The sequence below is a fragment of the Rattus norvegicus genome, chromosome 3, assembly GCF_021556685.1.
Source record: "Rattus norvegicus strain SHRSP/BbbUtx chromosome 3, alternate assembly SHRSP_T2T, whole genome shotgun sequence".
Taxonomy (NCBI): domain Eukaryota; kingdom Metazoa; phylum Chordata; class Mammalia; order Rodentia; family Muridae; genus Rattus; species Rattus norvegicus.
The window spans coordinates 133,188,166-133,204,211 of record NC_141536.1 but is presented as its reverse complement, the minus strand read 5'-3'; the positions used below and the strand labels follow the sequence as shown (position 1 = coordinate 133,204,211).

At 44.5% G+C, this 16,046-nt stretch overlaps 1 protein-coding gene across 4 annotated transcripts in view; it reads right to left on the bottom strand.

Annotated features, from left to right (window-relative positions):
* Cfap61 (cilia and flagella associated protein 61) overlaps positions 1–16,046 on the bottom strand; it is a 278,953-nt gene that overhangs the window by 164,267 nt on the left and 98,640 nt on the right. For all 4 annotated transcript variants that reach the window (NM_001430465.1, XM_087652240.1, XM_087652242.1 and 1 more), the window contains 3 exon segments: positions 1,830–2,036; positions 6,473–6,550; positions 8,603–8,729. In NM_001430465.1, the coding sequence (NP_001417394.1) occupies positions 1,830–2,036; positions 6,473–6,550; positions 8,603–8,729 (412 nt within the window).

Genomic DNA, 16,046 nt, shown 5'->3' with positions numbered 1-16,046 from the left:
CGACTCATGTGCTGTTTTAAAAGTAGCCATGGAGTTTTTTTTAAACGAGCTTCCAGAAATGCTTTCTGGAATCTTTAACCGCTGCACCTCACACCCTGACTTCACACATTACTGAGGAGCAGAACCCAGGAAACCCTGCCCAGTGTGCTGTCTGTGAATGTCTATGCTGGTGCTTCTCAACCTTTCTAACGCTTCGACCCTTTAACACAGTTCCTCATGTTGTGGGGACCCCCGACCACAAACTTATTTCATTGCCGGTTCATAACTGTAATTTTGCTACTGTTGTCAGTCATAACGTAAGCATGTTATACTCAGGTTATCTGATATTCGAGCCCCAGAGGGTGACAAACCACAGGTGGAGAACTTCTGGTTTGTGTCCTGATGCAGGTCCTCTCACGAGGTTAAGAGAGAGCCACCATTACAGTGAGATACAGGCAATCTGATTTCACTGCTAGAAAACTTGGAGCAGATTTTGAGAATTCTGACTCAAATGACTTAGGACAGCTTCTTATTCTTATTTCACATGAACATGAGTAAATCAACTGGCAGGTGACTAAGGAAGCCTGTTTCCAAACGTGTTTCCAATGCCTTACCAGCAGCATGTCCCTAGTCCATGCTGCTGGGTAAGGAGACACAGGTGCAACGTCCAAAATGTCTTTACTACAGATGCAAATGGACTTTGTTCCAACCCGGCATTTAGGAACAGCATGGTGAATAGAAACGAAGAATGTAATATCACACCTCGAAGGTCACACAGTCGCTATGCTGTCAAGTGTAAAGTGAAGGAAATTGTTTGGGTCTATGGTTTTCCCAATTTCCACATCCCTCCTCCTTTCCCAGAGGCAGCCCTCCAGCACGCTACTCAGGCACAACCATTAGAGGTGTATGTGCCGGTGTGCTTACACACACACTGTTTAAGAAATACTTTGCTATGTAAGGGCACCTGAAAAACTCCACTTAGTCCCTCATGGACACTGAGAAAAACTGTGACAGTGTCAAGGGCTTTCGGCAGATCGTGGGAAGGCTTGAGGTCATGACCAGAAACCGAAGGGACAATGTCTACTCAGCCTGGTAGTTGAGACCCATCCCCTTGAGAGGACACATGAAGAGGACCAATGACATTGACCACAGGACCAGTTTTCAGAAAACAAGCACTTGGGGATCTGCCTTGAATCGACTAGTGGAACGACAAGGAGATAGTACGTGAGTAGGTGGCGTGTCTCCCTGTGTGAATCAGTAGCTCCTGAGGGAAAAGGCAAACCCACAGCCTGCAGGGCACACTGCACCCTCAAGAGCCATGCAGCAGGGTAGAGGAGGGTGTAGAACTGAGATGAGCTGGTATTTGGGGCACACTGAGTCTCTGACTCTATCACTTTATGGAAGTATACCAAGTATAAGGTGGAATTATGTAGGTATTCTCTACGGCAGAGTCCATCAGAACTGCACATCTCTGCCCTTCAGCCATTCTTTTTATGGAAATGGTCATAAATTGTATTTGGGACGCAGTGTACAGCACACCGATTTTACAGGATGGGACTAATTTATTCTACTCATTTCTATGGGGTTCTTCGCTTCAAAGAACACAGTAGGATCGTTTTTGGCTCTATACCGTGTTCATGTCTTACAATGATATTTTTCTATAGTTTTCTGTTGCCATTTTGTCAATATGGAAAAAACCAGCAAGTTTGTCTAATTACATTGGTTCCGATTGTTAATGGCATATTGGAATATGGCCAGTGGAGACTCGGATGCACACTCGGAGTCGTCAGGAGAACAAGATGCAGTGCACATAGGCTGCCACCATGAACGCCCGTGTGCCAGCATCTCACCTTGCCTTCCCGAGTCTGTGAGTACACAGGGTAATAGAGACATGACTTATAACCCAAGCGAAGGATCTCCTTTAGGAAAAACTTGGTGTAGTGTCGGAAAATAGGGTTCAGGGCAAAATGATTCAAGCGCCCATGCTCTTCCTGCTGGTGGTGGCTGAAGTAGATGAAATCTTCAATGTTATAATGTGATCGTATGTACTCTATATCCTAGAAGAGAGGCAGAGAAAGGATGCTTTAAGCAAATTATAGGCATGGATGCTGAGATAGACGGACTTTAAAGTCACTTAAGGTGGGGCTGGGGAATAGCTTACTTGGCCAAATTCTTGTCAGGAAAGCCTAAGAGCCTGGGTTGATTCCCCCAGATCCCATGCAAAAAAGCCTGGAGTGGCGGTGAGTGCTGAGAAGATGGAGACAGGAGGACTCCTAGAGATCTCTAGCCAGACTCCCTAGCTTCTCAGAAAATAGCAGGGCAATGGCAGACCCTCTCTCAGAAAACAAGGTGGACTGTACCTGAGAGCTAATACCCGAGGTGGTCCTTTGGCTTCAACACGCATGTGCATACATATGTACTTACAAGGACAACAAGTGAGTAAGCACACACACACACACACACACACACACACACACACACACACACACTTTAAAAATTGCTTCAAGTGCAATGGTGAGAAATGTTTGTTTCTCCCATTATTGATCATTGTCTCTTTAATTCTATTTTCAGTGCTAGGGGTTGAACTGAGGGTCTTGGGCATGTTTGGTAAGTGCTCTGCCCCTGAGCTACATCCACAGCATTTGGTCATTGAGACGGGGTAGCTTAGGTTTACCTTGAACTCACCATTAGCCAAGGCTAGCCTCCTGGTGCTGGAAATACAGGTGTACGCACACCACCCTACATGACTTACAAATTCTTTTAAAGCAGAAAGCATGTGCTTGTTCTGGCTACCTGTCTGTGGGAGATGGCTGTGGTGGTTTGAAAGAAAATGGCCCCCATATGCCCATAGGGAGTGGCTTTTGTTGAAGGAAGTTTGTGACTAGGAGGTGGGCTTTGAGTTCTCATACAGCTCAAGCCAGTTCATTTCCTGTTGCCTGCCAACCCTGATGTAGAACTCTCAACTCCTTCTCCAGTACCACATCTGCCTGCTTCCTACCATGATGATCACGGATTCAAGCTCTGAAACGGTAAGCCAGCCCCAAATGTTTTCCTTTAAAGAGTTGGCATAGTCACGGTGTCTCTTCACCGCAGTAAAACCCTAAGACAATGGCTACACGGATTTGTTCTTTATGCCTTTGGCTGCTGTCACCATGGCAAGGCTTGGGTGTCTAGTCGGGTGCAGCAGAGCAGAGCAGTCCCAGCATATTTCTGGCCACCGGGAACACTGGTGAGCCAGCACAAGTGACAGGGCACGGGCTATTTGAGAGCCAGTCAGTAGGCAGACTCACCGGTGCCCTGGGTTGGTTGCTGGTCTCCTGCTAGGGTAGAGATGTCCCATTTCAGAGTCACACCTGGTAACACATGACTGGACTATGAAGAAAGAGCCCAAGCAAGGCATTCCTTACTCTGCTCTTGGGATGGTAACAGGTTTATGCAATGGGAGGTAATTAAGGGACTCATGAGTGTTCACACAGAGGGAGAATCCTGGGTACACTGCTCCTGTCTTCACGGACCTTGTGTCTCCTCACACTATGGTGGAATCAGGACTCATGCATGCTGTGTACTGCTGTAATCTGGCCTCCTTCACCTCTCTGGTGCACACTACTAAGAGGAGGGAAGGAAGGTGGATAGTCCAAAGTGAATGTGACTACTCTTGATGACAAGAAAATTAAATTTTGACAAACATGGCCTGTAAGACTCTACTGTAGACCCTCTGATGGAAAAGCACATTTTCAAGAGCAGAGACTGCAGCAAGCTCCTCACAGCTATCACTTTACTCTTCCCAAATCCCTTAACATAACAACGACATTTTCTAAAGAATAATGGGTGGAAGAGAGGCCAAATGTAAGGCAGTGTTAGCTTTAAAGGACACTGCATGGCTTGGTTAAATGTTTACCACCCTGGTCCACACTGGAGTCCCTGCCTCCCTGCTGCTACTACATTCAAGTGTACAAGGGAAAGTCATAGAATGGCCTGCCCACCTCCCAACAGGACAGGTGGGTAGCCCTGCCAACAGTGGCAGAGAGGAAACAGAGAACTACAGCCACGCTGGCCACCCACGATGGCTATTTAATCTTTCATTCATGTCACAGACAGCTTTGTGAGGACAGTAATGTGAAGACTAGAGGGGAGAAACACATGGCTTGCTACAGTGAGGAAAGGGGTAATCAGGAGAATGGGGGAGAATTTTTAAAAATCAATTTAATGCCCTCACAGGATATACACAAGAAACTGTAAGTGAATAAGGGAAAGATGTGGAAGTTAAACCTAGGAACTCTGAGACAGAGATTTCAATAAAGACCTGGATACTATTAAAGTCCTGGTCAGAGACTAAATTAGAGATTCAGAAAACTAATGTTAAGGAAATAGCCCCAAATGATGAGCAAGAAATAAATCAATCAGTCTGCCTGCCCATTATTCCTACTAGCAAGAGACACCGAAGGATCAATTCAAAAGATCCAGAACCCACCTAAGAGACTGAAGAAAATGGAGGGCAAGAAATGACTGGTAGAAGAATGCTTCCACCAGAGGCATAAAGTAAGTAAAATCTCAGGATTTCTATGTTGAACAAGCAAGAAGCAACCCTCCAATAGCAAAAAAACAAAAGACAAAAACTCTTGAAAAGAATCAAGAAAGACCAAACCAACCCACTTCTTTTTGCAGAGGATTAGGGAACGTGGTTGTCCTCCAGTTAGACTTAATCAGTGGCACCGACTACTCGCGACCGTGACAGTTCACAGACGCAGACTTAATCAGTGGCACCTACTACTCGCGACCGTGACAGTTCACAGACGCATCCCGAGGGTAAATACCTAGAGAATTTTATACACTATCAAATGAGTATGTAATATGAGGACAAGATGGGTAGACTCAGATATGCCATCATCCAAACCCAGCAACTCAGACACACTGGATCAATCAGAAATAAATGCAAAGAACAATGGACAAGCCCTGACAGACCTCCCAGTAAAGTCCAAAAACCCATCAAGAAAAATTTTAAAACCTATTGATCAAAGAAACAGTCAATAATCAAAAAGTAGAAGACTTCCTTAACTTGGTATCTCCTTGACACCTCCAAATAACATGTGATTAAAGGAAAATACTGAATTATACCATTACAGTATAGACAACTAAAAAAGTGGCCTTTATCAGCACCACCATTTAACATTGTTCTATTCATGCTACAAAACTGGAGAGAGAGAGAGAAAGAGAGAGAGACAGAGAGAGAGAGAGAGAGAGAGAGAGAGAGACAGAGAGAGAGAGAGAGAGACTGACTCAGGCATAAAGCCAGGCATAGTGGTCCCAGCTGTAATCTCAGCACTTAGGTGAGGAGTTCAACGTCATGCTTGGCTATACAGCAAGTGCAAGGCTGGCTCTGGGCTTTAGGAGATGGGGAGAGTGACGGCAACTGAGCGGCCACCATGATGATTTTCTACAGTCTCCCCAGCCCCCTCTCTGATAGGCGCAGTGCACACCTTTCCTTTGAGTCTGATCACGGCCTCTCACTGCTTTCAACAATGGAAATGCTTGAAACTGATGCTGCGCCTGGGAGCTGGCGGGTGATCAATTTTTAAATTCTCAGAGTGAAAAAGAGACTTCAGAAGGGTAATTGGATACAAGATGAAAGTACAAAAACTCATGGTCTTCCTATGTTCTAAAATAAACATTTACAAGGTACAACAAGAGATAGCTATGTACATTATCAAGAAAAAAATTACAAACTACATAGGAAAAAACCATCAATGTCCTAGAGCATGTTGGGATAGGGTCACAGCAGGAGACAGATGGCATGTTCAAATTAGGATAACTGGAGGTAGGCTCAACAAAGGGAGTATTTACAGAGATAGGAAGGTGTGGGGAAATTAGCAGGGATGGTGAGAGAGCAACTGAAAGCGATTAGTAGCCTCAGTGGGTGGAGTAAGTGGAAGAATGGTCACAAGAATCCACAAAGAGAGCATCCCGGAGGCAGGGCCGCTCGCTCGGTGTGGTCTCAGCCTGATGTAGACACCTTGAACTCACTGTCCTCTCTCCTCCTGCCAAGGCCTCTCTTTGGTCAATTCCAACAGAAGGCCAAAGGGCAAAGGCATGCATTGCTGTCAGTTCAGTCACAGGAACCAAGTCAGAGGGAAGAAGGAAGCCAGTAGGCCTGCAGTGCAGCTAAGCCTCTGACTGCATTAGTTCCTTCCCATTACTATTTTAAAAAAAACAAAAAACAAACAAAAAAAAACAACAACCAAAAAAACTGTTCAAAGTTCAGTACATTTCGTGTGTGTGTGTGTGTGTGTGTGTGTGTGTGTGTGTGTGTGTGTGTGTGTGTGATGGGAAAGGAGAGAAGGGGCAGTCTTACTCTTTCTATAACAATTCACTTTTCTGTAACTAACTGGGATCCCCGAGACCTACTTAATCTCTTTCACAGGCAGTACCCCATTGACCCATCAACTTCCCAACACTTAATGCAGTCAAGCAAGTTAATGGCCACTTCAGAACTTACCATTTCTTTTCTGATCACTGCAATGCCAACTATTTGATTCGCAACTTCTGCTACGAACACCTGCAGTTCTGTTCCATCCTGCAATGATAAGAGTGAGTTTCATGAAGACCCTGGAAGGCATCACTATGGAGGTCTCTAAAACCAGTCGCTAGTGCTGTGACCTCACCCGTCATGGTTGCCGTAATCACGGTAACAGAATCAACACTCATTCAACTGTTTAGTATTCTTAGATTTGTGTAACTCATTTTATTTGTATGAATGTTTTGACTGTACTTATGCCTGCATGCCTGGTGCCTGTGGAGGTCAGAAGAGGGTCTTGGGTGTGCTGGAACTGGAGCTACAGATGGTTGTGAACCACTGTGTGGATGCTGGGAATTGAACCCAGCCCTCTAGAAGAGCAACAAGTGGTCTTAACAGCTGAACCATCTCTCTAGCCCCCTCACTAAAATTTTTGTCTTAAAGAACACTCTGTTCACATACACTAGACTGACCTTGGAAGGGAGAACCTGAGATCACACTGATCTCAGAAGGGAAAAGGATACCAAGATGAGAGACCCAGAAAGGCCAAAGCATAATGGGTGTGACAGAGGAAGTTTACTTTGATTTTAAACCTTGATAGTAATATACCTTCCTGGTGTCATTGTGCTAGGTGTCTGGTGTCTCCCTGGTGACTTAATACTAGTTTTAAAAGATTTGTTTTTATTTTTAAAAAGTCATTATCCCTTATTTTCTCCAAATGACCTCAGCAGCAGAATGAATAGTTGATATATTCATATGAAATAATTTTGTCATAATACAAACAGACATATCTCAAGAACATTTGAGAAAAGGAACTCTATACCAGGAGAGAAAACTGGTATGACTTGCCTTATATAAAGCTCAAAAGTAGGTATAACTAGTTCTGATTTTGGAAGCAAAGGTATATCAACCTGAGAGAGTTTCTGAATGAAGGTGTGAGGAGACCAGTGACCAGTGGGGACCTGTCTTTTTTAATTGGCAAATCCTACTTATATAATAGTAAATTGCAATTTACTGTGAATTTCAACACTTAATAAAATCTTTCTTGGTCATAGTTTGATTAAAATTAAGCGTATTAGAGAAGTTACAGTTTTCCAACCTCTTGGTTAACTGCACATCTAGCCAAGTCAACTGGCAATGTCCTTAAGGCCTCTGTGTTAGCATGTGGACTGACACTGGCCTCTGTGTTAGCCTGTGGACTGACACTGGCCTCTGTGTTAGCATGAGGACTGACACCTGCCTCTGTGTTAGCATGTGGACTGACACTGGCCTCTGTGTTAGCATGTGGACTGACACCGGCCTCTGTGTTAGCATGTGGACTGACACCGGCCTCTGTGTTAGCATGTGGACTGACACCGGCCTCTGTGTTAGCCTGTGGACTGATACTGGCCTCTGTGTTAGCATGTGGACTGACACTGGCCTCTGTGTTAGCATGAGGACTGACACCGGTCTCTGTGTTAGCATGTGGACTGACACCGGCCTCTGTGTTAGCATGTGGACTGACACTGGCCTCTGTGTTAGCATGTGGACTGACACTGGCCTCTGTGTTAGCATGTGGACTGACACCTGTCTCTGTGTTAGCATGTGGACTGACACCTGCCTCTGTGTTAGCATGTGGACTGACACCTGTCTCTGTGTTAGCCTGTGGACTGACACTGGCCTCTGTGTTAGCATGTGGACTGACACTGGCCTCTGTGTTAGCATGTGGGCTGACATTGGCCTGACGTTTTCCGTAGTTCATATTTAGGTCATTATGCTAGAGAAGACCAAACGTTGACCACAGAGGATCATCCTTTTATCTAGTCCTTGAAACCTCAAGCCAGCTCAATAGAAGGTCCTGGCTAGGTTCACCACCTAACATAATTAAAATGGAGTTCCATTAACCTAAGTCTGGTACTCACTGCTACTGGGGTGGATATGAGATACCATGGATTCCTAAACTCCTTCCATGATGATAGATCTGCCAACTTCTCACCTTACCTCTGCTGCTCCCCCCACCCCCACAGATTCTCCAAGGATGTTCAGTGACGATCCAATGCTGAATCTTCCTGTATCATGATGGTCTGTTGCGACCAGGAAAATGAAGCCACGGTAGGGGCTGGCAGCACTTACAGGGTCTCTGCCAGCCTCGTTGTACTGGGCTAAGTCACTCAGTATCTTTGTACTGAGCAAGAGGGTTCTGACAAGCTTTTCAACACCAGGAGTATCCAGAAACTTGGCTAATCTTATCGTAATGGACCTGGACAAGAAGAGAGATAGGTTTCTTGGTTACAATAATAAACTAATATCACATTTGTACAGGAAAATATACATTTGTATAAGATAAGGTGACTGGTTATAAAAATAACTCACTTCATTCTAAAGAACCTAGAAAATACACAAAAAAGTACAAAGAATATGTTAACAATCATTGATAGAATGAACCAACTATAACACAAAGTTACATGTAAGTATATATAATCTAAATACATACCATTTAATTCATATAATTTAAAATTCTCGGCACACTTTATTTTCCATTTCATACAGAGAGCTAAAATTCCTCTCCCACATTTTTAGACTTTAAAATGTGATCATGTCATCCCCCATTTCCCTTCCCCCTCCCACTCATTTTATGTATCGCTATACATATACATATTTGCTCCCTCTCAAATCAATGACCTCCTCTTTGTTATTATTACACACATATATAAATGCATCGATGTATGCATTATAGCTGGCTGAGTCCATTCAGTGTTGTTTGTATGGGTATCATTTCAGGGATGTCCCCTTGAAATTGGATAACCAATTAGGGGGCTCATCCATGGGAGAGGCTAATCCTCTCTTCCCAGCCATCTTCAGTTGCCTGTAGTTCTTTGTCTAGAGGTGGGATGCTCTGAGATCTCCCCCTTCCACAGTAGCCTGGCTGTCAGTCCGTCACGGTAGCTTGTCTGTCACTTCTAGGACACATGAACTCAGAGCAGGGTTTCTGGCCCTCTGGTTTTTACAATCTCTCCCAAAATTTTAAAAAATGTTTTACATTGAGAAATTATAGTCATTGGGGTTGGCCTCATGGGCATGTTCCCTCTCGAGCAGCCCAGAGTTGCATGTTGTAAAAAGCCTCATCATTAGAGTTTAATTCTTTGAGGTCACCATCTTAGAACTCTTAAAAGTTCCATCTGGAGGGATGGCTCAGTGGTTAAGAGCACTGACTGCTCTTCCAGAGGTCCTGAGTTCAAATCCCAGCACCCACATGGTGGCTCACAACCGTCTGTAATGGCATCTGATGCCCTCTTCTGGTGTGTCTGAAGACAGCTACCATGTACTCGTAAATAAAATAAATAAATCTTTATTAAAAAAAAGTTTCATCTGTAATTTTGTCTGTAATTTTGTGTCTTTAAGAAGAAAGAACATGTCAGAGCCGTGTCTCATACTTGATTCTCACTTCCGTCTGTCTGTTCATGAGTCTTCTCCTCGTTTCCTACCTCACCACTCCATCGTCACTGGTGCCTCCCTCTGTAAACAGTGACAAATGGATTCTACCTTGGACACTGGCTGGAGAATCATATGACGAGTGCAGCAAAGATGGACCTAAAACCAAACCATCCTCTACCTGAAGTGAGGTATGAGGCGTAGGCGTGAGAAAGGTGAGGATCAGGTCGTCTCTGGGTGACTGTTCCCACCCTCGGTAAATAGAGCCGCGGTGCATACAGCTGGTGATGTCATGAGCTTTACCCATGCTGCTCGCAAGTTTTCAGTATATTCTGGGATAGAGGCTTCAAGCCCTTTCAGGATGAATGTGCCAAGGGTTGGAGCAGTCATCCCACAGAAAGGGGAGACTAGCTTCTCCACATCAAGCCAGAGTTCTGTATTTCCATTTTGTAATGGGCCCGTGTGCTATGCAGCTGGCCCGACACCTCATTCTCTCTACTCATCAGGGTTTCTTTACCAAATAGAACAATGTTATTCCTCTTAATAACAAATTATTCTAGCCTATTTAACTTCTGATGGGTAATATTTGTGCTTAAATTGCAATGCATGGTTACACATTATAAACAAAATGGTTTATTTGCAAAGATGTATATGTATAAAATTAACTGATTAAAAACCTGATCAATTAATATCACTCCAATAATAACTTTAAGTAATCTTTAAGACAAAGATGAGAACTTGGCTCTGATATGGACAGATTGCACCAAAATCTAGCTCTGATAGAGATGTAAATGTTAAACAAAGACCAAATGTATTAGGGAAATAGAAAAAATGAAAAAAAAGTCCTACAAAATGTCCATAGCACCTTATTTACAATATATATAATTGCATATATGTAATATATAGTTATATATAAAGATTTACAGTCATCAAAAACATTTCTCATTACCCCTAAGCCAACTCATGCCCATTGACTAGCTACCACTGATTACCTTTTTCCCCACAGCCGGACAGTTTCCTTTCTATATCTATAAACTTGCCTATAGTGTTTTACACACAGCTTTTCTCACATGTAATGTGCCTTGTCACATTTCCTTTTGTGGCTGAATAGTATTCCACTAAGTGGCAATATTACGATATATTCCATCTCAATGAGCCATTATTATATATATTATGCAGCCTATGTGCATACATGTATAAAATTTCAGAGAAAGTTGAAAAGGAGAAGTCAGAAATGGCGGTGGTAACAGTCAAACGAAATGATGTGGTTAATTATCGCATGGGTCAGAATTTAAGGCTGAAGTCGCTGTGAGAAAAAAAAAAAAAAAGAAGCCTTATTTGATAAAGTAAGAGATCATCATAAAGAGCACTGTCAAGTCACCAGGCATCTACGAGTGCAATTTCAGGCTCTTTAAGTGAAAATTAATAGAAATCAGTGGGATAACGGCAACATTTGGGCAAGCTTATTCTGAAGGGTGCTGCTGCCCCACTGTGAGCAGACGTGTCATCAGTGCCCCCATTTCCCATCCGAATGGGTGGCAGCTCCACACTCCAGCAGTTCAGGCACAAAACACCGGCTTCCTCTTTCCTTGCATACCCCTTTCATCTCAGCCAAACCTCAGATGGGCTGTGCCTTCAAAATACACCTCGATCCAGTTACACCCTGCAGTCTCCATTGCTCACTCCGGCTACCACTACTCCTCAGCTGTTAGGCTACAACGGCGGCCTCAAATGTCTCCATGTGCCCGTCTCCAAGTGCACGTGACTCTTTAACACTAGTGCCCCTAAGGGGGAGTTCTCGACCTTTCATGCCCAAGGCCCTTCTCGGAATACTGTTTAGACGTGTATAAAACAGGAAGCAGAGAATCATACTGGGTGAACTTAAACAGATGTGATTCGGCAGTGCTCTGTTGATTACCATAATTTTGTGTATTGATGTGCATAAGCGGTGAGTGACAACTGTGGATATCTGAAGTGTGCAGCACTGCAGGAAAAATAGGGAGGAAGCGGCAGGGGCTGATGATACTAGTGTGGTCTGTTGCCTGCTCTCACAAGGGAAGGAGATGCTCAACTTCAAGTACAGCTTTGTGGAAATCAGGATGTGGATTTTCACCTACGCTCTATCTGCAAACCCTGGATAAGAACTTTGGTTACCTCTCCCTCTGCACTGAGTGACGAGCAAAGCCAGAGTGGCCTCAGAGACCCCATGACCACTGTCTCCTCTCCTGTGCCTCTCTTCACAATCTCTCTGGATCTCTCGTCTCCAGCCTGTCTCCACATGGTGGGTTTTTTCTTTCCCTGTGTAACTTTTCAGACGCCATGTTAGTTCCCAAACTCAGTCAATGTGTGCCCTCGCCACCTCTCACCTGACACCCTCACCTCCCAAGTCCAGGGAATCTCCAGACCTGGGTACCAACTGTGCATACAAATTTCACTGAATAGACTATACCTCCTGACTCTGATCCCTCACATTCACCATCCTAATTTCTCTCCAGACACTTCCTCCCTTCCTCCCTTTGTTTTATGTACCATTCCTATCTATTGTGGGCCAGCCCTGTCTATTAGAATAAAAGTTCAAAGACCAAGTTCCTACCTTTGCCGCAGCCCCATGGCTAGAACACTGTCAAGGGAGTGGCCTATGTGGCCTGTGTGAAAACTTCTCTAGCTTCCCATGTTTATGACATGTCTTTCTGTGTATGGTGAGGGCTACAGTTGGGCTATAAAGTGTGTAGTGGGAGCTGGGAAGGTAAATGGATCTGAACACTGTCTTAGTTAGGGTTTCTATTTGCTGGGATGAAACACCATGACCAAAGGCAACTCCGGGAAGGAAGGTTTTGTTCAGCTTGGGCTTCCGCATCACTGTTCATCACTGAAAGAAGTCAGGACAAGAACTCAAGCAGGGCAGGAACCCGCAGGTAGGAGCTGATGCAGCAGCCATGGAGGAGGGCTGCTTCACACCTTGCTCTTTACGGCTTATGTAGCCTTCTTTCTTATAGGCCTGTGTAGGGGTGGCACCGCCCACCATGGACTGGGCTCAGTACAGGCTTGCCAGCAGCCTGATCTTACAGAGGCATTTTCTCACTTGATGCTCCCTGCTCTCTGATGACTCTGTCTTGTGTCAAGTTGACATAGAAGTGCCAGCAGAAATGCCTTCCCCAAGCTCATAGCTCATACCACAGCACGGTCGACTTGGAAAGCCAGGCTTTCTCCTACCCTACAGTGATATTGAGTAAGTGCTCACTGGACTGGGAACTGTTTTCCTAAGTGTCACAAGACACCAGCATCATCTGTCCCCTCTGTTCACAGAAATCTGGCCGGGTGTCACAGCAATTTAGGATTACATCACAAAGTTCATGTGTCTGTTATTTCTTATATATTTGGTTGTGAGCCTAGCCTTTAACAGCTGAGCCATCTCTCCAGCCCGTGTCTGTTATTTCTATTCGGCGAAGAGGAACATTTGAGAGTTTTCCTGTGTTCCTAGAATTTCAGCAGGAGGAGGAACAGGAAAGAGAATCTGCGGCTAACTACCCTGCCCAACACGAGACTTGAAATACAGCTGTAACTGCCAGCTGAATTTCAATATGCTAATACAAACAATAGTTTTACCTAGTTTAAATGTTTACATTAATGTGCCTATTAGAAAAATTAAAATTACAAATATACTCATAGTGTATTTTTCATGAACGGAACTGTTCCATATGCTTATATATGTCTCTGAGAACTAACACTCTCTCTCTCTCTCTTTCTCTCTCTCTCTCTCTCTCTCCCTCTCCCCCTCCCTCCCTCTCTCCCTCCCTCCCTTCCTCCCTCTCTCCTTATCTCCATCACTCACTCCCCTCCCCCTCCCTCTCCCTCTTCTTTCTCCCCTTCCCCCTCACTCTCTCCCTCTCTCCTTCCTCCTTCCCTCTCTTCCTCCCTCCCTTCCTCCCTTTCTCCCTATCTCCATCACTCCCTCCCTCCCTCCCCCTCCCCCTGCTCCCACCTCTTGGGGAGTGGGGAGTGGGAGTGGGTGTATACAGGTGCATGTTCAAGTATATGCTGAGGCCAAACAGTATTCATGGGTGTTATTCTCAGGAATGCCATTGACCTCCTTCCAGACTGGCTGGGTCTCTTACTGACATGGAAATCACTGATTAGGTAACCTTAATAAACCATAGGATACAGCTCTCTCTGCCTCCCTGGTGCTGGAGTCACTTTACTTGGGTTCTGTGGATTTAACCCAGTCCCTGAGAGCTGTTTTACACAAGTTTTTAACTCAGAAAAAAAGGGATGGGGGAGAGGAGGAGGAGGAAGAGGAGGGGAAGGAGGAAGAGGCAGAAGAGAGAAGAGGGGAGGAGGGGAAGAAGATTAAAGGAAGGAAGAGGAGGAAAAGAAGAAGAGAGAGAGATACACAGAACTAGCACACACCTTTATTCAGATGGCTGAGATTAAGCTTGAGAGTTCCAGGCCATCATAGGGAGAACCTATCTCAAAACAAATCAACGAGCAGAGATGGATTTAGTGCATAGGGGACTCCTGGCCACTTCTGCCTCTGGTTGTAGCAACAGCAAGTGGCCTATTTGTTTTGGCTTTAACTGGAATGGGATGAGAGGACCTACGGTTGACAGTAAGGAAAGACAGACTGTGAGTACATGTCCTGTACTCAACAAAACTGACAGGAGCACTTAGAAAGAACTGCAGGGATTAAAATGGAGAAGAGGCTGAGGGAAAGGAGGTCCAGCAACAGATCTAACTTGGGATCCAGCTCAATGGGAGGCTCCAAGGCCTGACACTATTACTGATGCTATAATGTGCTTAGAGACAGAACCCTAACACGGTTGTCCTCTGAGAGGCTCAACAAGCAGTTGAAAGAGTCAGATAGAGATACTTACACCCAACCATTGGTCTAGAAGCTGGGGACCCCTATGGTTGAATTAGAAAAAAGCTGGAAGAAGCTGAGGAGGAAGGCGACCCATAGGAAGACCAGCAGTCTCAACTAACCTGGACCCCTGAGATCTCTCAGACACTGGATCACCAACCGGGCAGCATATACCAGCTGATATATACAGCTGATATATACCCCAACACATATACAGTGGAGGACTGCTGGGTCTGGCCCCAGTGAGAGAAGACAAACCCAACCCTCGAGAGACTTGAGGCCCCAGAGGGAGTGGGGAGGTCTGGGGGCAGGGTGAACATCCTCTTGGAGACAGGGAAGGAGGTATGGGATGAGGAACAGTCAGAGGTAGGATCAGAAGGAGGATAATGACTGGACTGTAAAAAAAAAAATAAAAAAAAATGAAAAGTGACCAACTTTAAATTAAAATGTATTTGCCTAAAACTCAACTATTAAACTGGCATTACTAAGAATGGCTCATTCATTCACCCTAGTCACAAATGGTTCTGAAACATCTGGAGTGTCCCCAGGGTGTCCTGGTGCTGGGACCCCAGTGTGGGGAAAAAGTTAGCCCATGATTTCTGCTCCCATCGGACCAACCCTGTATTGATTCCAGAACCACAATCTGAGAAATAAACCAAAGTCCCTTAAAAGGACACGGACCGTGAAATACGGTGGTCTTTATGTTTTAGCTATGGAAAGCCCCCAGGAAAATCAGGTTACTTTGAAACAACTCTTATAAATACTTGGGGGAAGGTAAAAAGGAAGTAGAGGGAAGGGGAGGATGCTTTGTTTATATAAATATGTACAATCAAGATATATATTGGCGTATCATATACATTCTCCAAATGCAGACAGCATGTGCTGTCCAGTTACCAAGCAGCTATCTTTATTTCTTGCCATATCCTTAGATAAATCATAAAGACTAAGAATATTCATTGTCTGTAAAAAGAAAAAAAATACTAGGACTGTGTATAAGACAGACTCTGATTCTATTTTTTTTTTTCTGATTCTATTGATAAATATTTAAAAACACAAAATCTGCTCTGATATCCACACATCGCCTTGAGGCATTCCAGGGCTGCAGATGGTAGTGGCTCAGTGAATGTTCTTGAATACTATTCTACCTTCCTCTCCCCCACACGATCCTAGAGGCTTCCAATCTTCTCTTGTTACAATCGCTACTGAAGGCCTACTCTTTCAGTCCTGTTGGTAAAAGTCCAAATGAGAACACGCCAGTGGTTCTGTTTGTGCCATGCATGGCTGTCC